This window comes from Rhipicephalus microplus, unplaced genomic scaffold (genome assembly GCF_043290135.1).
Source record: "Rhipicephalus microplus isolate Deutch F79 unplaced genomic scaffold, USDA_Rmic scaffold_18, whole genome shotgun sequence".
In the NCBI taxonomy this organism is placed as follows: domain Eukaryota; kingdom Metazoa; phylum Arthropoda; class Arachnida; order Ixodida; family Ixodidae; genus Rhipicephalus; species Rhipicephalus microplus.
This window is the reverse complement of record NW_027464591.1, coordinates 6493256-6520504: the sequence shown is the minus strand read 5'-3', so window position 1 is coordinate 6520504 and position 27249 is coordinate 6493256. Positions and strand designations below refer to the sequence as shown.

General features: G+C 44.6%; 1 protein-coding gene across 1 annotated transcript in view; it reads left to right on the top strand.

Moving 5' to 3' along the window:
• The window catches only part of LOC142785102 (unconventional myosin-Id-like), an 89111-nt gene that overhangs the window by 34230 nt on the left and 27632 nt on the right, over positions 1 to 27249 (top strand). The window contains exons 2-6 of the mRNA XM_075883519.1: positions 15403 to 15611; positions 20673 to 20766; positions 21928 to 22093; positions 22748 to 22897; positions 24096 to 24215. Of these exons, the coding sequence (XP_075739634.1) occupies positions 15403 to 15611; positions 20673 to 20766; positions 21928 to 22093; positions 22748 to 22897; positions 24096 to 24215 (739 nt within the window). The remainder of the gene's footprint in view (positions 1 to 15402; positions 15612 to 20672; positions 20767 to 21927; positions 22094 to 22747; positions 22898 to 24095; positions 24216 to 27249) is intronic.

The window sequence follows — 27249 nt, the reverse complement described above, 5'->3', positions numbered from 1 at the left end:
TCAATAATTCGGGAATGGCTAAACAACGTTATGAAACCTTTCGGAAGGTACCATCAAACTACGGTGACTGTCGGACCTGTGAGCCTTCCAACTACATTTTAATTTATAGTTAATTTAGCCTTTAGACTAACAAGTCAAAGCCGCTCGGTCTCTTAGTGGACACCATCAAAAAAGAGTATGTTTCCGAAATATTTGGTCGTCACAAGCTGGTTTCACTATGTCAAGGCATCGCGGGAGCTTCCACTCCATTCAATTTTAACCACCTCGGTGTTAACTACACCCCCCCCCCCCCCCCCCACCACCACCACGTTTGACAAACCGTGCACACGCCATAGTTAAAGGCCATTGTTTTCAGTTTCCCAGCGCCATTTCGGAGTTTGTTGGAGCAGTTATTAACAAAAATTGGTTTCAAGCAGCGTGTAGCAGCTTTTTTTTTTAGCGGTTTGTGAAGCAACTGGAGCCGCACTTCCATCACTGCCGAGAGTTAGCTAAGATTAGGCTGTGATGATATTGTGGGACAGAATGCGTTAGCTTTTGTAAAACGTATAAACTTAATGCAAATAATGCTGCAGTCTATATTGAAATGTCCAACTTTTCTTTTTTTGATGTTGAGCAAACGCTGCTTAATAATGCAGTGATTCGCATATATGGAATGTAATAAAAAAAACTTTATTTCAGTCCTGCAGGACGCGCTTAGCACGTATGGGCGTCTCCCACGTAGAAACCGACGGGGAGTACCTTGTGGTCGCTTCGTGGGTCTGCTGGACGCCCCACTGCTGGTCGGCGAGAAGTGAGCTCCTGAGGGACCTCTCCCATTATAAATGAATTAAATGTTAAAAACCTCACATCGTTTTCCCAAAGCGAACCCTGATGAGATGCGAAGCAGCAGCGTTGCGGGTTGAACTGCGCTAACGCTGGTACTGTGTTGAGCGCTGGAAGAATCGTTTGGAGATTCGCTGGCGTAGGTCTTGTAGCTGACACGTATAAACATGTTTTAACGCGTACGTCAGGCGTGCGTCAGGTTTACTGCTCGTGAACCGACGAGTGCTGCGGGCGCTGCGGCGAGCGGGCGTCAGGCGAGGGAGAGAGTGACGTCAGCGCGAACTGCGAAGGGAGCGTGACGTCAACGCGCAGCTGTGGCATGACCTACAAGACACCGCTCTAACACCTGCGGCGAGGGGAGCGTGTTGCGGCTCGTTAGTACACACGCACGTACATACGGCGTTACGCACGTGAGGCAAAGTGCTGCTTCGCATCTAAAACGGAGCGAAGTTGTTTGCGGCGCTGTCCGCATCGCGAGTAGGGGAATTATTCTCGAAAAGTGCGGGTTGGTGTACAGCAAACGATGGCTTCGGGAAAACGGATGTCGTGGCAGCCTTCTATGCGACACAAGCTTGTCAGACGAGTCGTCTTTGTAAGAATGAACGGAGAAGGTATAGTCTTTTTTTTTTTTCAATGTCGGACAAGTAATAGTGCTAATGGCATGTCGAACAACTTGCGCTACAGAAGGCAATCTTGGTGCAAAATGTTAAAAGAAATGGTAAAGGCGATATCGTAAAATTAAACAACAGATATAAAAGAGTGCCGTGCTTGGTCTGTTTCTCACATTAATTGCTTAATTAAATGAAACTTTTGTCATTCATTCTACAGATTTGTGTTGATCTAAAGTGACTTACCTCTCATTCCCCACCACTACCACCACCTGCAGTTAACTTCGGCTGTTTGTCGCCCGCTACGTGGAAACGGAAAGCCGTATATGTTTGTAAACTCTTGAAGGGGACATTTCAATTAGCACCGTTCATATTGCCGACCCTCTAACAGCAAGTGGATAAGAAAACCGCTCATGCATTCGTCACTCTATAGTCTGTCCAAAGGAGCGAGAACTGTCAATCACCGGTAGTAAGCTTAAGCAAATCTATAGACCACTTTGCTTTTGCGAGAGAGTGAAATCCAAACATGCCGTGCACGCAAGCGTTCCCTTTAACAGTGCAACCGTCTCTTACATTGCTGTCACCCCTCTCCTCTAAGCACGATGCCGCAGGTCTGCGTTTGAGCCCTCTGGAACGATGGCTGCATTTTCGTTGCGACAGGAAATCAAGAACGACCGTTTATACTCACATTTAGGTGCCCGTTCTAAGACCCCGAGAGGGTCAAATACATTGTTTCCCGACCACATATACCCCGCCGCGGTGGTCTAGTGGCTAAGGTACTCGGCTGCTGACCCGCAGGTCGCGGGTTCGAATCCCGGCTGCGGCGGCTGCATTTCCAATGGAGGCGGAAATGTGGTAGGCCCGTGTGCTCAGATTTGGCATGCACGTTAAAGAACCCCAGGTGGTAGAAATTTCCGGAGCCCTCCACTAAGTCGTCTCTCATAATCATATAGTGGTTTTGGGACGTTAAACTCCACACATCAATCAATCAACCAGACCACATATATATACTGTGTACTTCGTAATCTCGCCTCGTAATTTATTAGAAAAAAATTGCAAGACATTCTTACTACAGCGCCGTTGTCGGGCTTGTCGGGCATTGATGGTTGCTGATGTGACCCTGTTGGCACGCGCAAACGAATCGGCCTGAACTGCGGGGTGGTCGCCGCACTAGTGTTTCGTTCAAGAAGGAGATACGCAAACTATAGCACTACATTAACCCTTGCCAAGATGTGTTGGCAAGTCACGTATGCTTCTCGGAATGCGCTCCGCGTGTTATCGGTGGCGCGCGTGCTTTCGCAGCGGCGGTGATCTTATAGACACTATTGCGGCCACTCTGCACCGCCAGCAGAGCTGCCGGCGATCAGCGTTTAATTGCGACGTATGGCGTACAACGCAGTGTATAGCCGAGAATCGGGATGGGAAAAAAATTGCACGGTGGTTAGAATTGCGTAATTGGGAATGTCTAAGCGTTCGTTGTGTAATGGATGTGTCTAGGCATAGCCAGCAATGTTTTGCTGGCACGTATTCTTTTTAGGAGCGAAGCTCCTTAAGGCGTGGGCTGTGCGTCCCCTGTATGTAGCCACCTCTCGTTCAGTTCTAAGTATTACGCTAGCCACCGCCCGATCTAAAGGGTACAGCCATATCTATCCGTCCATCCGTCCGTCCATCCCTCCGTCCATCCCTCCATCCGTCCATCCCTCCATCCATCCATCCATCCATCCGTCCGTCCGTCCATCCGTCCGTCTGTCCATCCATCCGTCCGTCCGTCCGTCCGTCCAAAAGATGCAAGATGTTATAAACTAGACAGCGGTACGTGTAGTTGATTATGAAAGATGCGAGGTGTTATAAAATAGGAATGATGCCACATATGGCGCGTGTCATCGTTCGATATAGTGCGGCGACGTACGCTAGGGGGAGCGTTGCAATAAAATCGAGTGGGCAAAATGTACGGAGGATTCATGGTTTACCAGGTTTACCTCCGGAGCTTCGCCCACTCATCATTAACTTCGTGGATATGGCGGCATTTTTTTTTTTCTATACGGTACGCCAACTCTGCGGCTTCTACCTACGAGTCCTTGGAAGAGTGTGTTACGATTGCTCTCTAGCGCTTACACACACAGTGCGCGGAGACCTTCACGTTATAGTTACGGAATGAAAATGTATGATCGTCACGATAATAGGTTCCATAATTATCTGTCGTTGAACGGCGAATTATAAGAAGACAGCGCTGTTCATTAGCGAGAATGAGCGACGTGGGACCGATATATTAAAATTGTATTACGTTTTCTTTTGTTACCTTTTAATCATTTGTACAAAGCTAGATAATCGCACCGAGTCCATGGGTGCCAAAGGAATGGGAGCACAGTCGCGGCCAACACAGAGTTGTAGTTATACTGTGACGATAATTAAGAAACCAGCCGGTACCCGCCGTGGCAGCCGCTTAGCGGCAGAGGCGAATTGCGCTACTAAGCTCAAGGAGACAGGTTCGCATCTCAATCATGGTCGCCGTATATGCATATGGGCGCAAAATACAAGAACCTCAGTGTAATTGAATTTAGGTGCGCGACAAAGAATAGCAGGCGATTAATTAATTAATTAATTAATAATTAACTTGCATGTTCCGCAGGCTTAAAAAGTCCAAGCAGGAGGGGGATATAAAAGCATAAGTATACTATATACTATACTCTTTCGCAGAATAAAATAACGTCGCTAACAAATGTGCAGTCGCCTCACGCGTAATACGCAATTGGCGACAGACCAAGCCTTCTCAGTCTTTCCAAAGTAAGTGCTTTTTTCAATTTCAATTGAATTTCGGTAGAACGGTCTGCTCTTCCCTAACTTCTATTTGTTCCAGTCGGAAATGGTTGCAGTAGGAAATAGTCTGTCAAGTTCGCCAATCAATAAATAATCAATACAACCAGAGTGTCACAATGGTGTGCCTCATAATGATGTAAGGTGTCTTCGACCTGTAAAATGCCATAACTGAATGTCGATTTCACGGAGCGTTTTGCGCCAAGCCGGACTTTTGAAAGCCACACTGTCTCTTATGCATTTGCCTAAAACGTCCGGAAGGCCAAAGCTATCGTTTTTTTTTTTCAATAGGTTGTATTGATCCATAGAGTTTCATGCAACAATACCTAGAGGGGAATATGGTGCTAGTGTTTACGCGGGCTCCTTCAGCGGCACTTGTACCCCCACAGGAATTATGGGAAGTACAGGCTTCGGATCTGCTTCGGATGGATTACGTTCATGAGATTTGTGACGCTTGTTTGCCAAGTGTAAAACTAAGTGATATGAAGGTACATCTTAATTGAAACTTGCTTCATTCTATTGTATGTAAATTTTGTTGCAAAACGTTTTTTGTGAGCATGAGGTAGAAGTGAAACCTGGACTGGATTGCCCTGCCATTGCGTTCCGGATTAGGCGCCAAGATATACTGGAATATTTTTTTACGATATCTAGAAACGAACATTCTTGTTTTGCCCTCGAAAGTACGCATTATCTATTTATGGAAATCAAATTGCAGTATTAAGTGAGAAACACTCAACGTTTCGTGTGCTGCGATGTTAGGTTCGTCTGTCCAAGTGGTCCGCCTAAAACGCACCTTTCGTTTTGTTTCGGAGTCGAGTCAGAGGCGTGTGACGGTGCGTCTACTTAGCTTCGCCGTCGTTTTGCAGTCGACTCGAGTGAGTTTAGGTAAGACGCGCTTATGAAAAAATCCCAAGCATTTCCCCGAGGGTGAACATGGTTAAGTGCGAATGCACGGGGTGATGCTATGAGGGGTATTTATTAATTCGCACTATTATATTTATTAATCACACTATGGTGCCTTTATGGTGTAATGGTTCCTGGGAATCGCAATTTGATCACACGGGGGAGTTTACGTTAACTCACTGGCGAATGCCAACGGATTTTAACTTTACTCCCCCTCACAACCCACTCTCGACGGGAGACTGAGAGAGAAAGCGGGCGCGCGAGAGAGAGGGGTGCGCGCGCAGCTGCAGCGAGCGAGGAGAGCGGAGGAGCGAGCGAAGGGGGAGGGGGTATAAGGCGCGTTACTGACACCGATATCAGCGTCGCGTCCGTGGCTTATTCGGTAGAGCATCGCGCTGCGGCCTGCCAAGTCCTTTTTTTTTTTTTAAGATAGAGAGAAGACTGCGGACGCCGCCGACGGCGGTGGATGGTTTGGGGTCGCTTATAAAGTGTATTCACACTTAAAAAAAAACGTGAAATCGATTTAATGTTCTGCACTGGCATGAGACGCTACGTCTATGCGCTGCGGTGAGTGGACGGTGCTTCGCTCAAATTGTCAAATGCATCTTGTAAAGCTCCAAAGCCGCAGTTAATCTCAGACCGCGTGGTCTTCAGCCTCTTTACGCGGTTTTGCAGGGCCTCCTTGGTCGGAGGCTTTCTTCGCTATACGTGATTTCGCAGGGCCTCCGTGATTGTCACCACCTTTTCCCAGCGACGATCGACGTCACGTGATTGCGTCATTGCGTGACCTCACGGGGTGCGACTTCATGATATTTCGGTCACGTCATCACTCGTGCTTACGCCGACAACTTCTTGTATAATTTCCTAAATTTAACCATAGACGGTACTCTGGCGCTGCCATCGTGCAGCGACCATGGGAATGATGGATATAGTACACCGATTCACCTATAGTCTTCGTACTTGCGGGCGGTGAATCGCACATGTGGCTTCGTTTATTACTGTGTTCCGTTTTTTTTTTTTTTTTTTTGAAGGAAAGAACGAATCTTTTTCAACTTCGTGACCATATTTGAAACGGTAAGCCTAAACGATAAAGGTAGTGGAGCGCAACTGCTGAACATTTGCCGATTGTTTAGTGACAAAGCAGCTTTAAGCCCATAATTCCCATGCTTGATGAAGCGTCATGCTTCGAAGCTCCCATAGACACTAGCACCAGAGTTCCCGCTAGTGTTTATTTAGAAAACTCCTTGGCCAACGTTGACGGTCACTTATGATGAGGCAACGCATAACAGGCAAATGGGCCTGCGTGCACATTGTATAGGAACGGAGGCGGCTACCGTATACAATGGCGTGTCGTAAGTCTGTAGTGTTACGTACGCAAACCGCGTCTCGACCGTTCACCACGTTACGGCTGTAACTATCGACGGACCGTAATCACCACGTAATCGTCGGTGCGCGACTATACTAAACAAAGCGCGCGCTGTGCATAAGACGGAAGAGGTTTTTTTTTTTTTTTCTGACGCTTTTGTTTTTCTTCGAATAGCGCGAAGCAGTCCGGCCGCATGCGGAAGGACTGCAGAAATTGGCCGCTCCGCCTGCACGATCTCGAAACCGTTTCGCTAATCGGCCTGTCCCGGCTTTTTTCTGGGGCGCGCCTCTCGAGAAGGCTTTGATAACGCAGCGAGCTGGGATGATATAGATGCAACCGCGCACGCGTGACTGCCTCGAAGAAGGGGAAAGGAGGAGGCCTGCGTACTCATTTTGTGCCAGCTATATACTTTGGTGAGGCCGCAACATCATCATCTCGTAAAGGACCGGAAGTTGCTGGCGGAAGTATTGCCGCAGCTCGCAGTCGGCTTTGAAAGGTCGTTCATTTGCAGTGTTCTGTATTATTAAGCCGAGCTGCAATGAATAATCTCAGTTATTCGGACTTTTCACTACGTTGCGCTACGCCGCGATCACTGTGGCCGTTCGATTTTACGTGTGTACCTGTGTGGGTTTCTCGGGAGAAACTTCCTGTCGTCGTGGCAGCTTCCGGTACCTCTCCTTTGACGTATCTGATGGATTTCGTAACACGAGCTGTGTCATTGCGGTGATAGGTGGTGCACGCTTCCTCTATCGAGGCTTCCTTCCTCCGGACGCAAACGCCGCCTCATGCGCCGTGCCAGGTTGCGTGTATACGTATACAGGGTGTTTCGAAAAAATTTGCCAAAGTTCTATAAGAAGAAAAGTCAGGCAAATGAGATATTTCTTAGCTGTTTTCACAAGTGCCCTTTTCTGTTGAGGCTTGCATCTTGAGATGGTTGAAGATTTCATTTGTGACTGTCGCTAATAAAGTTAAATCAGCTTTTTAATTAGCAGAGTTGCGCGGTTGTCAAATGGGAGAATTGTAATTCTTCATGCGAGAAACCCATCGCAGCTTTCATATATAGAAAGATGACCTGTATTCGTTATTGTGGCGTAATTAAATTAATTTGACCTTCCTAATTACTCTTCCTAATGATATTTTAAACCATGTTAAAATGCCTGCCGCTGCAGAAAAAGCAATTGTGAAGGCAGCGAGCAAATACCGCATTTTCTCGAATTTTCAAGCATAATGAACACATTTCTCGAAACACCCTGTGTAGCCGGCGTTAGAGCAGCCGTGATGCACTCTGCACGCAAGTGGGAACGAATTTTTTTATTTCACATGCACCGTGCGCACATGTGATCGCCCAGTAACGTGGGTTTGATTTCAGGTCGTGGCGAAGGTGGAGATAATCATCCGCGTGTGTAATCGATTAAGTGTTGGGTTCCTGTTAAACTAACTCCAGATCTGCAGAATCAATCCGGAGCAGCTAAAGACATCCGCTGTATAAAAATTGGCCCCGTATCTGCATGTGAATCTGCAAATGTCACCGAAAGACGATAGTCTTGCGTCTGGAGAGATTGAACAAAACGTTCATTTTATGTTCTGCGCAAGAAAATTGGTGAGCGTGCAGCCAAGGCGAAATAGCGCACCATGTCACGTCACACGTGAGACATGAGCGCTATCTGGCAGTTATCTTGAAAAGCGAAACGCGTGGCTCTGAGATGAGCGTACGCGCGCGTCTCAGAGGTGATAAGGTGTAGAATGCAAGGTGACAGGTAGGTGCCGCCACCGTGTTGTCTTAGCAAAGCGTTGGAAACACTTCCCTTTTCGTACAAGTGTTGCATGGTCAGCGCAGCGATAAACGCTATGGTCCTTAGAATAGCTTATGTGTGCATTTTCTAGTAAAAGGCGCACATACAGAATATATACATGTTGTTATGATGCCTCAGATATGCGGCATAATATTTTTTTTGACAGTCGCACAAGTATGAACGCTGAAGGTTGAGTAACATTGGTGGGCGCTGCGGATGGGGTCGGCCGTTTGGGTTATCCTCTGTTGCCGTTTAAAGTGCCTGGTACCGTTAAGGGTGGACAAATAGACAAATGGACAGGCAGACAGACACACCAAAATTTTTGCGTGAAAGTGCAGCCGCCGGAAATGCAGCCGCCGCTGCCGAGATTCGATCCCGCTACCTGCGGCTCAGCAGCCGAGTACCTTAGCCACTAGACCACCGTGGTGGGGCGCAGCATGTGTTGTGTATAGAAGCATATTCGTCCTCTAAATAAATGAGTTGTTACTACAGCATGGCGTATCCTGCGTTCTTCTCTCTTTGTCGTACAGTGCTAAATGTTTTTTTTTTTTTGCGTGCACCAAACTGTTACCTGCAGCCCATGACTCTACATGGGGTCTCTCAATGATTAGCTTAGCGGATGGTATGCAGTGTGCAGCAACGAGTGCCATGAGGTAACAGCTTTCCACTTCGCACGTGACCTCCTTATACAGCATGACGTCACGATATAGAAACTCTCGAAACGAAAGGTAAACTCTTTTGCAAAAATAAAAGAGGATTTGTAGCATATTATGCCTTTTTTAATAACATGTATCAATATTTCACACCTGCTGTAGTCTCTGCTCGACACTGTAGTATCAATAAATAAACAAATAAATAAATCAAAACTACTTCAATACTTTTCTTAAAAAGAATGAAATGACCCTGACATTACGCAGCGCACTTTACCAATGTTTTCGGAGTCAATGCATTACGTTCATTCACATAACGCCAGATATAGTAATTGATAAGCATAGACTGTTAGTGGAACTACATGCAAGTACACTTACCCTAATGCATTGCAGGGATAAACGCCAAGCTTTATGGGTCGTTATACGCTGTTAAAACTCTTTTCTCCATCCGCGCGGTTAACGTTACGCTTGTGACCCGTCAACTGTTCCACTTCATAACTTTGGTGGAATGCTGTTTACTTTTCTGGCCACAACGAAGCGAGCCGCTGATGGCACTCACGTACGTTGGCGCCACTGTCGCTATTTTGCTTATGAATGGCCGCGTTCTGTAAGCCTTACTCGCTGCCGCACAGCCATCGGTCATTTCTTGGTTGTGTCATACAAGCACGCATGATGCCATGTTGAAGAGTTGTAGAGTTAATGCCCCTTGAAGCGCCAAGTTCCTTGCGTTCATATATATATATATATATATATATATATATATATATATATATATATGTGTGTGTGTGTGTGTGTGTGTGTGTGTGTGTGTGTGTGTGTGTGTGTGTGTGTGTGTGTGTGTGTGTGAGCTAATCTAAGAGACAATAATGATAAGGAATGTGTAAGGGAAGTTATTAGAACCAATGTAATGTAAATAGACAGAAAGAAAAGTGGGTGAAAAATAACTTGCTGTGAGCAGTGGTAGAGCATCGAACGCGTAATTCGAAGGTCGTAGGTTCGATTCCTGCTCACAGCAAGTTATTTTTCCACCCAATTTTCTTTCTTCCTATTTACATTACATTGGTTCTAATAACTTCCCTTACACATTCCTTGGCGTTATTCTCTGTTAGGTCTGATTAATATTGTGTCAAAAACACGGAAAAACGAGGCCTTTGGTATACACTTCTTTCCCATATATATATATATATATATATATATATATATATATATATATATATATATATATATATATATATATATATATATATATATATATATATATATATATATATATATATAGGCAAATTGAACCAAACGCGTACTACTCGCACTAGTCTGTAGGTACTCAGACATTTTTTTATTTCTCCCCATACTAATTAATTAATCATTTTAATTACCTGTTTTTAATTATGGGCTGGAAACCCGAAATATGAACACTGAGATATGCTACCTAAAGTAGCATGTCTCACTGTTCATATCTCAGTAGCATAACTCAGTGTTCTACCTAAAGGCAGCATATTCAGTAACTCTAAGTGCACGGAGTCTATACGGCAGATTATTGGTGGTTCTGGCCTATGCATATCTGAGCGGGGTCTTGCGTTTATTTTCTCAGCCTTATTTCCCGCATTCAGTTAGCAAAGGTAGTACTGTATGCTTTTGGGAGCGAATACTTATGCGTGTCACTCGTGCCAGTCCTTGCACGTTATTTATAGCACGCGCTATACTACTCGCGTTGTAAACGACAGCTGGCGTGGCACGAACTGTCTGTATATAAAGTGATAGAACTCTATCTATGCAGCCGACTTGGAAGGGTGTCTCGGGCGTGTGCGCTAAATGGCGTCAGCGTGAAGGCGCGCCGCAGACGCTTTAATTTCCCGTCTTCATTTGCGTAGGCTCACGCATGCGTACACGGGAGGATATATGGGCGCGGCAAAGCAATCAGCGTCCGTCATAGCCAACAATGAGCGTGCGATAGCTGCGCTTTAGTGACGCGGATTCGTTGAAAAAAAGATAGGAGCTGCAAGTGCGTGTGCGGCGATGAGCGTGGCACACCTGTACCGGTATGATGTCAAGGTTCACGACGCTTTATGTGGGAACAACCTCTGCGTATACAGAGTCGTGATTAAGGGGCACAATGCGTCTTATATGTTTGGAGGTGAGTTGTACGCTGTGTAAAATAATGAGCGTCATGCGATTATGTACATTCACGTGTGTAATTGTTTTTCATGCCTGAACTCATCATCAAAACTTCGTGATCAACGGATTGAATAGTATTACACATCTTGTGTCCTACTGAATATTTTATGACATACCCTTCTTTCTTTCCTCTTTTTTTGCTATGTAACAAGAAGTAGCCCATGTTCCCCTAAAGGTCCCCCCAACTTCTAGTCTCTATCACTTAAGATAAAATAATGAATAACGAGGATTGGGAGCTTTCCATATATTATAATCTCTCGTTCTCCACATTCCATAACTCAACCTTGATTCTAACTCCTATTTGTCTTAGAATAGGGCGTATGTTGCTATAGACGCAGCTGCCTATCAAATAATCCTATACTTGAAACATGCTAATTTTTGCATCACCCAATCTTCTGTCTTCTACCACGCGTCTATTACCAGCCTGTAAAAGACTAACGGTGTTATCCATCCTACTTGTTTCGTGGCCGGGAATATATCGGCTGTCGCCTCTTGTTCTTCGCTATATACGGCTGTTCACGCGTCCCTTTAAGTTACGCGTAATATACGCATTTCGTCTCTTCATTCCTTACGAAGTCTATAACTACTCGCTCTCTTTTTTTTTCCTTCGTTATGCCCTCCAAGTTTATTACCAGTAGAGCTCGTTGATTGTACACTTGTCTTTTCAATAATACCTTCAAGCTGGCTGCCACTCGATCATGCCTTGGTAACACCAGCCGTATGTGATGATGAAAAACTTTCTTTTTATTCGCTAAAAGGTATCTGGGCAAGTGGGTGTGGTCTTCAGTCCAGGGCTCCACCGGCCTTTGCGGCTCGATGGACTTGGTCGAGCGAAGTCAGCTGGCTTTCCCGATCTTTGCTAGCAAGCCCGGTCTCCCAAAGCCTCGGTCGATGTGTGGTCCCCAAAAGGGGAGAATCGGCGTTCTGGGACCGCGATTCGCATTTCCACGTACTGTGGGCGAGAGTTGGCCGTTCGCCATACCACGGAGCGCTGCGCTTGTATATTGGGGGATTTATGTGACACGTGGTTTTTTTGTGAGTGAAAGTACGTGTTGGTCTGTACTCGATGCCAATCTCGCGCCTGTTTTCTGGTAAGATCCGGATGGGGATTATCTTTGGTTTTCGAGGATGTCGCGTGGAACGTTGCTGAACGTTCTTCAATGTTCCGACTGGTTCTTGTTAGCGGGTTGAGAGGTTGAATTACAATTTGTGGCGCAAATGGTCCGACAGGGACCAAGAAAGACAGACTCAGAAAATTGCGCACTCTTGCAACTCAGTTGCAAGTGTGGGCTTGTGTGAGCCTGTGTTTTTTCGTCCTTGTCTGAGTATTTGAGCCGTCGGTACGACTGACGTACCTGTACGAACTAGCCGGACAGCAAATTCAGCTGTGCCCTGCGAGGTATTAACTTCGAATAGACCCCCCCCCCCCAGTAATTTGATAGGGAGCTCATTCTTTTACTCAGTCCTACCTGTATCGGTATTTCTCAAGGTAGGGTTGCGGCGTTAAATTTCACGAGGTGTTCTAAGGCGGAAGCGTTATTTATCAAACGCGAACTATGTGTACCGTCGGCGGATACGATTGTTGTAAAAATCATCATTCCGTGATGACGTCACAGATTGCCAAAGTTTGTGACGTGACTGGTGTCATAGTGACATCACAGTGACGTCACTTTGACATCATGTTGCATGATGACGTTATAACAAGGCACCATGGCTTCGTCAAAGGTAGTCCGATCACGGAGGCAATGCAAAACCAGGTAAAGTGCCTTTGATCTTGGAGGCAGTGCAGGGCCCCGTTAATTTTGTGCAGAAACCATTCGAAGAGTGGCGCAGGATCAATGCATCGACATCAACTGAGAGGAAAAAGACGTAGATTTCGTCTTCGAGTCACTTTAATGAATACATTGAATGCATAAGGTACCCTGTGAGTTTTTTTTTTTTATTATTCCTGTTCCCAAATTAAAGTCGGCGGACATATAAGGCATGCCGTTCTGAGAAGCACATCGCTGCTTCAATTTCATTTTCCCTTCGGACTCGGCCAATACGAGAGAGAGGTGGCGCTGAAGCTTGTCTCCACACCCTCCACTCCTTGGTGGAGGACACTGCGCACGTCTCTGTTTAGCATTACGGCCAGCGTTTGCTGCAGCAACCGTTTTGACAACAGTGTGGGCAACGGCAACTTCATGCAATAAAATCAGCTGTCTTGGCTGCGTACACTGTCCTTTTTTTTTATGAAAGGGAACTCGCGAGCGCGTGGCCTAGCTGCGCGCTGCCTACAGCGGCATCAAAAACCGGCAGCTAAGGAAAGCGCGCCTGCCTCCGGCGGCATCGTCCGTTGCAAGACCGGAGCGCGAGCGGCATCTCTAGTCCAACCAGTCCAACACGCATGGCTCGTTATTTTGTTTACTAATAGATGATCAACTCCAAAAGCGGACACTCGCGGCGGGCGATTCAGGCGCCCTAACGCTCTTTCCTTAGCTGTTGGTGTATATATAGTACTGCAGGCAGCCGCCACAGGGCGTGTTCCTTTTCATAAAAAAATGATCCAGCGTAGCTTTTCTTTACCGCTAGTGCGAAATTGTTTACAGTTGCGCAAAAGTGTGCAGAAGTGAATCGTTCTGGCTTGCAACTGAACGTTTGGAAAATCGTGCCGCTACACCACTGCTCCATCGTCCGTACGCGGCTATCATCTCATCTCGCGCTTTGTGTCGTTTGACTTTAGCAGCTACGCAATTTTCGCTTGCCGAATGGTGTTGACACACATTCACAAACCGTGCCGGCCCGGGCAGTAACGGCATGCCATCCAGCCGGCACTTACGCAGGACATGCGGCGATTTCGCACTCGCATACCGCGTGTGGTTCGTGGGTGTCGCGACCTTGAGTGCGAAACAATGTGCCATTTTTCGAACCAAATGGCCGCTGCCGGGAGGATTCCATGCTGTTTTGGGGTGGTCAGGCACACATGGAAATGCAGCCGAACCTACTAAAAACGATACCGGTTTTAACAATATATCGTTTATAACAGCCGAAAGCTGCAGCACTCTCAACTTTTTTCTTTCCATATGGTGATAATCCGCTTAGAGCAATTAATACGCGCTTGCCGCGTGATATCAGTTATAGCAATGAATTCTGGCTGTTGCGTATCCGTGCCGAAAGTTCATGGAATGCGAAATTTTTACAAAGAAATGAGAAATTCAAAGTGGTGAACCCCCGCGCACAACCTTTACGTATCCCAGTGCCTTGAGGACTTGCGGTATGTTTCACGGCGTATCGTTGTGGCACTGCGGCAAAGCTAACTTTTGAAATCTGCTAGGACGCGGGAGTTGCGGTAGCTTCTGTTAAAACGTGCAATTTGAATAAAAACTTGAGGTTTCCGAGTGTTTCAGTGTGCGAAACATCACACGTTGTCATATATTGGCTCTATGTAGGTTGTGGCGACTCCCTGAAAGCATCTGAATGGCACCCACATGTCCAAAAAATCGGCAGCTTAACTTTTTGTCATCATTGTGACTGATGTCGGCATCCCATCTGATAGGGTAGTTTTTTCAGAACAGCCTGCCATCCCCCTATTTAGAATTTGGTCGTATAAATTGTATATGGCAATCAGCCTTCATAACAATGAAATTATGGTGGCACTCGAGTATTAAATAATTGTTATATATATTAGTTCAACTCGTGGGCGTAACCGGGTGAGGGGGGGGGGGGTCGGGGAGTTCAACCCCTCTCGGGAATTTTTTCACTTTCGCTTGTGTATATGTATCCGCACACATTCAAAAGAATGCATTAACACACATAAGGTATAGTTGAACCCCCCCCCCCCCCCATCCCAGAAAAAAAAAAATTCTGGCTTTGCTACTGCATGGTTCAACTATCTATGCCAGTACGACATGTCAGCCAATAAACGAAACAAACTGCATGAAGAAGTTCGCAGGCGTGCTCTCTTGGTGGCAAAATGACCGACAGGTGCCCGCGTCGTGATACCTGTAATCTTTCAACCACGTCAGTATTTTACTGTTTGGCTAACTTGTCTTTTGACATATACCCAATCATAAATCCTCTAATAAAGTTGTATAAAAGTAGCACGCAATATACGACGATATTGTGAATGTCTTGTATCTGGGCTTGAAGTTTTCCCATCTCTTCAGCTTGAAGAAAGGGATCTATGACTACATGATTCCTATCTGCATCACTGTGTGCTTCTGATTCTTCAAGCACTGTGCCTTTGCACCATTATATACTGATAAGCTCTAGCATACATGCTTCTTGTGCAGGTACAATGCGGGTCGTGTGTACACGTACATCGGCGAGGTGTGCGTCTCGGTCAACCCCTACCGGACGCTCAACATCTATGGCCCCGACCAGGTGGCCGACTACAAGGGACGCGAGATCTTCGAGCGACCCCCACACGTGTTCGCGATCGCTGACGCCGCCTACAAGGAGATGAAGCGCAAGTCTCGCGACACTTGCATCGTCATCTCTGGTACGTACACAGGGGCATAGGCGGAAGTATTGTTGCAAGGGAAGCACCACCTTGATCTGAAGAGGGCACGCAGGCAGGCAGATGCGGTTGAGTGTCATTTTGTGCTCCGTGACATGGGAAAAAAAAAGAAAAAACTGAAGGGAGGGGGACACGAGCTTTGTGTGCCGCCCCCTTGCTTTATGAACACTCCTACCAGCTGTGAACGCTTGCAGTGTACTGCTCTACTGGAAATCGAAGAAAGCCCATACACTATTGAAAGGTAAAGATATAAGAACCCCTAGCTTTTTTATGGCTTTTAATGGGACCAAGAGAAAAAAAAAATAAAGATAATCACAGCATATCAACGGAGTAAACGATGAGTGGAGTGAAGCATCAATCCGTCCGCCTGTCTGTCTGTCCGTCCACTCCTATCACGCACGCATCGGGTGGACAGACGAATGGATGGATGTTTCGCTCCACTTATCATCACTCACTCCTTGGATATGCTGTGAATTTTTTATTGAACAGGACCATGTATCCTCATTAATTGTCAACTGTATGAAAACCGCTAACACCCTCTAGCAATTATTTTCAAGGGCATATACACACAATGCCATCTAGTGAGTAATTCATTCACTAGTGGTGGCGACTTAAATATCACATACAAACGGAGGAGGGAACGACCTACACCCTAAGGAGCTTCGCTCAAAAAATGTGGCAGCTGGGAAACGTATAATGTGGGCAAACGGTTAAAAACAGGAGGAGGAGTAACAACTTTACCACGGAAAGAAAAACTTGACTTGGAATCAACATTACAGACAAACTCTTATGTCAAAGTAGAAAAACTTCCGCAACTAAAATGACACTGACGAGACTATAATTAACAAAAAATACATAACATTTTAAGGACCATCCTAGAGGCAGTGGTAGCGCATTTCAACTTGCAGCATGTACCTTTTTTTGTGTGTGAAGGTGCACGCGATTCATTACCATTGAACTTGATCTTGGATATGGGTTAACTGACTGCGCCCAGCACACAGGAAACGTGGCCTCTCTGTTACACATATTGACCGTAACTATGTACACATGACAACGAAGTGACGGCGCCGCACTCTGTTATCTGCTAACATTACTACACAGTGAGCCACAATCATGCGCATGAAGGAAGTGGCTGAAAGGGAGATTACATTTCATCATGCCCGCTCAAGGTCATGACACACTCTGACGTAACTTCCCCTGTGTGGTCAATCTCTGTGTAGCTTTCAGCGTGCATGCAACGAACTGCTCCTCTCGTTCTTGACGTATTCAAGGAAATTTAGTGGCTACCTTTGTGAAACAATCATCTCCAATACTAAAGTCATTGGATGACTACTTGGGAAAGTGCTTCACGACAACTTCAAAATTTGATTTAGAATGCCTGAAATTGTGTGATTGTGATTTCTGAGGAAATGAGTACACAATGTTGATTGATTGACTGGTATGTTGGGTTGAACGTCTCAAAATCACCATATGATTATGAGAGACACCGTTGAGGAGGGCTTCCAAAATTTCGACCACTTGGGGTTTTTTAACGTGCACCCAAATCTAAGCTTACAGGCCTACAGCATTTTCGCCTTAATCAAAAATGTAGCCGTCGCAGCCAGGATTCGATCCAGCGACCTGTGGGTCAGCAGCTGAGTACCTTAGCCACTAGACCACCATGGCGGGACAAGTACACAATATTGTGACGTACAACTTTGTAATGTAAACAATTGCCCTTGTGGAATCATTAAAAAAATTGAATCAGCGAGCCTTTTACTGCATTAGTTGACAGTCTTTTGTCTGCTGCAGCAAGGTAAGTCTGTCTCGACTTAAAGCTTGTGTGTGTAAGCGATATGTACCAACTACTATCGTAAGGTTTTTATTAAACTGTACTGTAAAAAAAAGCCCCTTTTTTATGTGCACACATCATGAACATAAAAAAATGTTTGAAAGTGAGCATACTACAGAAATCTTTTATTTGATAATTTATGTGTGTCACTTTTTAGATATAAACACACTCATGCACGTGAGATGCATAAGCGTGCTCATGGGGGCGGCCACCGCCTCCCACCCAGTCACCTGGTGCAAAATCCACTTTTACTTATTTGAGGAAGGGGGAGGCGCTGCCACGAACCTTTACCCCCCCCTCGACGGATGGGAAACCGAGGCATGCCTGGGTGTGATTGTGCATGCGTGTGTGTGTATGTGTGTGTGTATGTGTGTGTGCACATGGGTGTGCATACATGTACACTGCCGGCCTCTAAACCAGTCAAAGGTGCCTTAAACCACAAATATCAATCAATTCACCCAAAGGTCAAAATTTAGTTGTGGTGCTGCAGTTGGGCATGAGTCTTCAACAAATGCCTAACCATGAAAATTTTTTAAAGCTAAGCTGTAATACTGGAGTTATATACACTTTTTGGGATCCAAATGGCACCCTCGTTCAGTGCTTCACTGCTTCCTTCCATTCATTGGCTCATCTATCCTTTTGGCCAACTGCTCGTCCTCACCGTGCAAGGCAGAAGAGCAATGAGCATGTGTGCCTGTGAGCAAACAGGTTCGTTTTGTGAACGCCATGACTAGACGTGGATAATAATGTCATGACCAGCGCCAACAATGCAGAAGAGCCCACGGAGACAACAAAGATTGTTAGTCGTAGTTTGTAGCGTGCCTGCGGGTCATAGCACTGCCGCATTTGGGATTGTTGATCATGACAGCATCCTGACCTCGATGCGTGCGCTTACTCGATCGAAATGTTAAAAAATGAACGAAGCTGGTTTGAGGCCCTTTAACGCTCTGTATATTATAAAAAATATATGTGTGCAAAGAAGGCAAGTTCTTTTAAGCACTGTGCATTCTTAATTAGCTGAGGACACTTCTTAAAGGAGCTCTGCTACACTTCTTGAGCATGGTCAGAAAACATTGCTGATCGGTAGTAGAGGCTCCAACCTAGACGCAAGCCAAACATTATAGTGCAGCATGCGGCCTGGAATTCACAATAAGTGATTAAAGCCGGCTAAAAACTGCTTTCCCATTTCTTGACACAAAACAGAAGATGCTCAAAAATCACTCGTAGAAAGCTCATCCATCAGCCATTAGCTAACTTGAACATGGCACGCTCGGTAGTTACAGAGATCACCACGGAAGGCCGCGACTTGTGTGCATGCAATCACTCTGGAAAAGCCGCACATTAGAAGAAAAAAAAAGTGCTCAAGGTTACGAAACGCGGATGATGTATTTTCTTTTCCCCTGCCATCTCTCTCTGGTTAGCTTCCAGCGCTTTTGTCGGGACGAGAAAAGAGAGAATTCAATTGCAGCATGCCACAAATCTTTGTAACTTCACTTGCACTGGACGGAATCTTAAAATTTTCGCGGCATTGAATTCGTAAGGCAATAAGCTTTTCCAGTGAATTCATTACATGGTTACTTGAAAAAGTGTTTTTTTTTTTTTAGGGCTCCTTCAATGTCTAAATTTTGAAAGGGGTACTGACGTCTTTTTTCAAAGCCGAGTTTACTCTGCCATAAAAGTCTCCTGTATACAGAGACAGCTCTGGGCAAATTTGACACTCAGCAAATGCTGATCAGATATCGTATTTTGATATTGAAATCAAATTTTTATGGCACACCTACCGACAGCAACACTAACTTGATATTGGGCTACAGTACTAATCCTGGCGACTTCACGCAGCAGTTTGGCAAGTTGTGAGGACTTCAAGTGCCAAAACAAAAAAAATGGCAGCTTGCAAATTGCCTATTCGATCATGACGCTCGTGCCGTGCGGTTACTGTCATCTAGGGTACTTGTGAAGAGAGCTAGCAGAGTCTGAAATAGTGTACGTGCATTCGAATACATACAAGGTATAGGCTTATCACAAAGCAAAGGAATCGTTTGTTTTCAAATTTGTTGTCGTGGAGCCAATATTTTGCCCTGTGAAGTCTTGCGCCAGTGAAACTGGGGACGATAGGTGCAAGTTCCACTGAATCTTGTCCGATACGGCACTGAGATAAGCGTGGATCGACTTGGTGCACCATAGCTGAGGCAGAGACTGGACGCCAATAAAGCGGAGTTTACTCTGTTCACTGCACTTCAATCCGGACGCTTACATGCACAACATGCAGCTGCTGACTGACTTCGGATTGTCGATGAAGAACCTGCACCTTAAAAGTGATGCCATCCCAACGTCTTGCCCCCCGGCCGCGACAGTTGCCAGATGTGTGGCGTGCAGCAGATGAAGCAGACCATCGAAGAAGCGACGCACGGACAAGAATACGTCATGAAAACTTGCGCATGCACACATTACCGCCTGGTGGTGCTGCTCATATCACGTTGTGATGTCAGGGTACAGTATGAACCGAAACTAGCTATTAAAAGCATGCTATAATTAGGTAATTTTTCAGGGCACACTCACACTTACTGGTACATTTCCTACGTGCTCGGAAACTTGAGGCCTATTATCTGACGAAAAAAAAAAAACAGGTGAAATATTTCGTGTCAGTACCCTTTGAAGATCCCCTTTTCATGCAATTACTGCAGCTTTTTTTTTTAGTGCATACATCATTTTTTCCTTATTTTCTGCCGTGTGCTTCCCTCTTTTTATCATTCTCTCGAAATTTTTCACATACTTCTCATTTGTTTGTTTGCTGTACTAGCTCAATCTTTTTCCGTGCTTCCTTTTGACACTTAATTCTGCTCACATGAATGTTCCTACTTTACAGTGTCACATAATATGGAATAAGTCATTTCCAAGGCATGCTTACATTCAAGAGCGATAGGTGTGTTTAGATGTTCTAACCTATCTCTCCCATGTTTGTATACACAGTGCTAACATATGTCATCTGACGAACTCATGAACTTCTCATTCGTAGCCGTTACTGTGCCATATTACAATGCCCATTGGGACGTTAAGAAAGTTATATTAGTTTATGATTGTTAATCGTGAGTGTACATGAAGCTATCATCACTGATCACTATATCAAAGTGAGCCCCCTCTCCACAACCCCTTTGCAATGAAAAATCTTGCATCCACACCTGGTCTAAAGGTACGTTCTCGTGCTTTTCTAGGTGAGAGTGGCTCTGGGAAGACGGAAGCCTCCAAGATTATTATGAGGTATATAGCAGCTATCACAAATGTCACAGGCCAGCAGGAAATCGAAAGGTGGGTGCATGTTTCGATTACGTATCAGGCTTCGCAATGTAAACATACTTTAAAACTTTTTTCGGTGTCTAATGAACAAGAAGAGAAACTGAATGGCCCACTTTATGTTAATTATTGTCACGTGAAGTCAACAGGGATTACGTATGATGCTCTTAATGAATGGGTTGTCCTGACAACATTTCGCACTATGCATTATTTAGGTATCTATGCAGATGCGTAGAATATGTAACTTCGGAGCTCTGCATTCAGTACCATGCATGCACTTGCTTATGACATCTTAGTAAATGCTTCCTTTAGTTTGTGTTTGTTTGTTTGTGCTATTTACTTATATATTTACTAGAAGCACGTTTATAAGATGTGCATTGAAGTGTGTCATTGCTTCCAATTAGGCTCAAATACATATCTCTTTTGTAAGAATGTAAAAAAGTGCTACTTATTGACAATGGATTTAACAGAGGGCCGTATCGAGGAGTTTTTCGTAGGAGTGTTAATGTGTAGAATGGTAAACCTTGGTGAATGGTGGTCGATGAGAATGTGTGTAAATAATTTAGCATCACCTGAAAAGTTAAAGCATGGAAGAAATTTTCGGGGGAACTCTTTTCACTCCCCCTAGTTATGGCTCTGACTTAGCATGCACCTTTCCATGGCTTTTTGAACACCATTCTGTAGCAAATGTATGCCTGCTAAATGTGAGATAGTCTATCCTACCTTCAGTTGCTAACATGTTGATATAGTATTTTGTAATCAATAAATGTCAAAGGGGGCGGCAGGGGGGCAGTCGCAATTAATATTAAGGTTATGCCAAGGGCTTGGAAGTGATAATTAGTGCATAAGGTGAATACAGCATGAATCATGTGAATTGATGATTATTGAAGATGGATGAAAAGGGAATTATAGCAAAAATATGTAATGTTATGCATGTTAGCAAACTGCGAAGTAATAGTAAACCAATTGTCAAAGACATTTAAAATGGGTCAAATGTGAATCAAGGTTGCAATGGCATGTGTGTGAATTACAGTAAATTCAAGGTGTATCGGACGAGAAATAACAATGAGTAAAAAGTTTCAATGAAAATTAATAAAGGGTAACTTGACGATTGAGAGCTTAGGCAAGCACCTATGCTTAGCGCTAGCTAAAGAGCCTGCAAACATTTTTCAACAGGGTCAAGAACATCTTGTTACAGTCCAATTGCATCCTTGAGGCATTTGGTAATGCCAAAACCAATCGCAATGACAACTCGAGTCGCTTCGGAAAGTACATGGACATCAACTTTGACTTCAAGGGAGACCCTCTGGGAGGACACATCAACAACTACCTCTTGGAAAAGGTATGCTGTTCTTTTTTCCAGTACTCTCAGTTGTCACATACACGCTTTTAAAATGACTCAGGCACTATGTGCACTGTTAGACGCATGGAAACCTAAGGTGGTGCTGAATCCTGTGCATTAGCCAGGAAGAGAAGCAGGTACAGACGGAATCACTCTTGTCTAGAGTGCCCTGCCGGCTGTTTCGGCTGCTTTTTTCTGCAGATATATGATAAGACTGATGTTAAAATGATGCCTACTGCATGCTAGGTTCTTGTGCTATGATTCAAGCATGAACGGAAGCTTGTAGCTAACGTGAAGTAGCAGCCGCAGACAACAACAGTGTCCACAGCCACACGCTCCGCTGCTCTAGACAAGTGTGATTCCGTCTGTACATGATGCTTCACATGTCTCAACTGGCAATTACCTTCATATCATTGATGCTTTGTTTTCCAGCTGCACAAAATTACAGATTAACGTCAATGGATACTATTTTTTTTTTTTGCTATTGATTATACGACTTCCCCCTGAACTAAATGGAGGGGTTTTTGAATATTTTCTTATCTTAAAACTGACGAAATGACAGGTAGGCACATCTTAAGTTACTTTTAGAATTTGTGGTAAGTGCTAGTAGAATTGACATTTTTTTTCTTTTTCTCCCTTTTGATGTTTGGTTAGTCCCGAGTGATTTACCAGCAACCTGGTGAACGAAACTTCCATGCCTTCTATGAGCTACTGTACGGCGCACCCGATTCACAGTTGTCTTCCTACGGCCTCAAGCACGAGCCACAGCTGTACTTTTACACTCGACAGGGAGGCTCACCCAAGGTACGTGTGTACAGGTTGGTTTATGAACACTGTGAGTTGGAGTTTTCCTCTTGCTAAGGCGGTGCTAACACACATAGTCTAGCTGTAAAAAGAGGCCAAGTTGAATCATGGCTGACATCTCTTCAGCTTTTTTTTTATTAAATGCATGCTCAAGGTTGGTCGTGGCTGACCTAGTAAGAAAATGACATGCATGCATGTCATTTTCTTTATCCTTCTAGTGGCCGATGTTGATGACACAAGGCTACCTATGTAGTACTCTCGGGCCCACACAAGGTGCTTATAGTATTGGCTTTCATGCCATAGTTACTAAAGAGAATCTGGCACCAGCATTTACATAAGCTTATGGTTATACAGTACTTCCAACAATATGCAAATGATAGACTAGAGCTTTTCTCTTAACTTCATTTTTGTTCTCTCTTTGAACAACCTTAGGAAAACACATCACCCTACTACTAATAGCGTTGCTATCAAGTTTGTCTTGTATGGAAATGACTATAGGAAGGATTCTGGCACTTAAGTCTTCTGAGGTCTCAACGGTATGAGTCATTAGAGAAAGCTGTATTTCAAAAAGGAAACAAGGGGAGAAAACAATAAAAGCTGACGTGAAATAGCTGAGCGTTCCTTCAGTCATTGACATATATGCCATTTCAATGCAGTTTTTCATCTAGCACCATAACATGTGCCTTTTTCTAAATTGCATAGCAATGAGATACGTTGAATACTTGTTTACTTTCTAACTTTTTATCTTAAAACAATGCTGTAACTTGTTTTAATATTATTTAATATAAAATTGCATTATGTTATTGAAATCTACTAACTGACCTATGTTATAATTTTTATCATCCTGCTGTTTTTAGTACAGTGGAATTTAAGTACAAACAAATGTAGAATGCTCCAAAGTGTCTGAAACTGATTTTCATTTGTCGCTGCTCAAGAAGCTGAGAAAATTAAACACATATTGCCCGATTGCGTATCATAATTTATGACAGATTGCCAAAATGTGAGAACGATCTGCTGACATTTTGTGACTAGCACATTGGCACATATTTTTTGACCTGTGTATTCTTATTGCTTGAAAGAGTGTACTTATCACACAAAAATTTAACATTTGTTGGCACCATACTACTTTTATCTTGCAGCACAATACCATTTTTACATTCATTCTGAACAATGCTGCTCTTGCTCCACATAATTATAGGTGGAGACCATCAATGACCGGGCTGACTTCAAGCAAGTTTGTTCGGCACTGAAGTTACTTGGATTTGCGCAAGCTGAATGTGATTCACTGTGGAAGGTTGTGGCAGCCATCGTGCACTTGGTAAGCTTGAATTAAACTTAAAGCCTGGTATCTCGAGGAGAGCGGCCTGGGCTTGTTCGCACATAACGTACGTGGACTAAGCGCTCACTTAGACGGGGATAGAGTGCTTCCTTCATCTTTCTATATTACTGCACTTGTCCGTTCAACTTGGAAATTGTTGCCATGTGGCTCTTTGGCACTCCTATTGTGCAACTTGCCCTTGTTGCCCAGTGTGTAAAAATATATATATTGTGGGCATTTAGTATACCAATCCTCTTCATCTGTACATTATCATCATTATCATGTGTTGCTCATGCATCCTCATCGTTGTCACGTATCATCATCATCTTGGTCCGTTCATCTCAGCTGTCGGCTGCCGGTTCTTCGGGCCTAATAAAGGTCTTTCAAACCAAGACTTCATACGTGGTGGAGCGTGCTGTTGGATCCCCCGTCATCCTCTCGACCACTCTACCCCCTGGAGCTACGTTCAGGTCGCCGCTTGGGCCAGGTGTCCGGAAATATGTCGCACCAAGAAGAGGTCGGTGCTGCAGCCGTTCCCACTCCGCCACCACGTGCCGCGCCTTTTCACGTCATTAACAGCCTCCAGCGTGAGCCCCATCCCTTCGCTGGTATGCGCGGGGAAGATGTGGAGGAATGGCTGGACGATTTCGAACGTGAAGGTACACGCGAAACTAGGCGCTTGAAGATATATTTACACAGCGCCAACGTGCAAGCCAAGATGATGCAGCTGGTTTTTCACCTTTCTATCTCGTGTTTGGCCGTGATCCAACTTTATTATTTGACACCATCTTTCCGACAGCCGTCGACTCGACGACCGAATACGCCCGCGATGCCATCACCAGAGCTCAAAAAGCACGACAAGTTGCCCATCAGCACCTTTTAGCATCGCAAGATCAGCAGTGGCAGTGTTACAAGTTCCATTATCGCCAAGTTTCCTTTAATCCGGGTTCTCTTGTGCTATTGTAGACTCTGACCAGGTGCGTTGGACTTTCTGAAAAACTGCTTTCCCCCTACTCGGGACCCTACCACGTATTGCACCAGGTGACAGATGTGACCTACGAGATAGCCCCGCTCGTGTCTTCCTCCTCCTCCCCTTCACTGTCTACAGACATTGTTCATGTATCTCGCCTTAAGCATTATCACTTGCCAACATCATAGAAAGCATCGAGACGGTGCTTCAGCACCCGGGGGTTATGTTATGAGACAATGTCCCACAAAAGCGGTTAGATAGGCGCGGAGAAAGACGACGTGATTTTGGTACAGCACTCGTTCTCCATATTGACTTGCGCGTTGGTGCTGTGTAAATATATCTTCAAGCGCCTAGTTTCGCGTGTACCTTCACGTGACAATATATATATATATTGGTGAAGCTCGCACTACGCCACGCAAGCATAAAACAGAGAAATTAGATGATTCTGGTTCTTTCCAGGTCATTTCTAGTCCTTAGCTATGTGATGCAGCCTGTTTCTTTGCTGATTTTCAGTGCAGGGAGGTTTGAGTTAAATCACACACATTCACAGGCATGACACGGTTGTCCAAACTCTAGAAACAGAAGCTTGAACTGAAACCAAGTGTTCGCACCTTTCATTGATCGACGGGCTGGTTGTCATCGGCGTAGGCCCTCCATCACTTCAGGGCAAACGTGTGGCCAGGGAGTGGTCCCCACTTCAAATAAAAAAGTGCCCCACCCCCTCCCATGAAAACAATGTCTGCCTATGTCCCTGCTTCAGGGTCTTCTCAGAGCCACCATAGCTTTTCCTGCTCCCTAGTATCCTCTCATATGCACTCGGAGTCTTCCACTCGCTGCCGTCCTTGTTCTTGTTCACCTATTGCTCGTGGTGCATACCCACTGTGTGGGATTGGCCAAGAATATAGTGGTTTTATAAAATAATGTGTGGTTTTAGACTAATGGAGATTTTATAATAGAAAGGTTATCAATGACCTAGGACATTGTGGTGCTTGATCTAATGCATATACTTATTTAAATAAAGAAAGAAATTTATTCTCAAAATAGAGCAATACTCAAATTTTTATGTGCATATAATCTTGTAGACATGTTAGAATAATAATATAAATTAATTAATCAACCTATTTGTTTCATTAATGTAGTCTCGGACGGCCACGCATATTGTCGCACTAGCGAACCCAGAAATGGTTGATTGGTCGCCAATTTGTTGGGCTCAACTTTGCCTTCCTCATTTTTAGTGAAATAGAGGTGAGTGGTAGGATGTATCTAATGTTTGCTAAACAGCTGTGCCGTTAAGAGAGAAGATCACTGTGCCCTTTCAGACCAACTAAGCCACGCTCGTCAGTTTTTGCATTTTTGTATATCCATTCGGACGACATTCCCAAGAAGCATGCTGTACTTAAAGGAACCCTGACACTAAATTTGGAAGCTTGAGATGCTTGTGTTTGAGAGTCTTCCATGCAGAGGGTACTTCTGACAAATTATTGATGACAAGTGTAGCCTAGAAGATATTTTAATTTGGTTTTAAAGTAAAGGTGCGTGCTCATCCAATTATTCAGGTGCAATCGACATTTTCTGTGGTTTGACCTGGCAAGGGGTCCCCTCGGAGCGTTGCAAAGGTAAAGCAGGTATTGTTGGCATCGAAGTATGCTTGAATATCCCAACTGGCACTTGGCGAGGACTATTGTTTGTCACCCCTCTCACTAGCTTGTAGGGTTGGTCTCAAGGTGGTTTTGGCAGCTTAAGCCAAGAATGCTTTTCTTTTTTTTTTAAGGGAGAAATGTTTAAAGCATCCACATTATTTGATTCTTCACTTTCGTGGGTCCCCCTATTTGAAACAGCGCATTCAGAATCACCGAAGATTGAGTGCACATATATATATCCTCAGACACTGCCCCGTTGTGGGGCACTAGTTTCTTATGGTACTTAGGTGGCGTTTTTAAGTGATGCAAAATCATTTGGAATTAATAATCATAGCATAAATGATACAATGGGTTAGAGCATTTACTATTCAATTTTGGCATTACCATTCGCAAAGCTGCAACAAATCGCTGTAAAAAGGTCGCA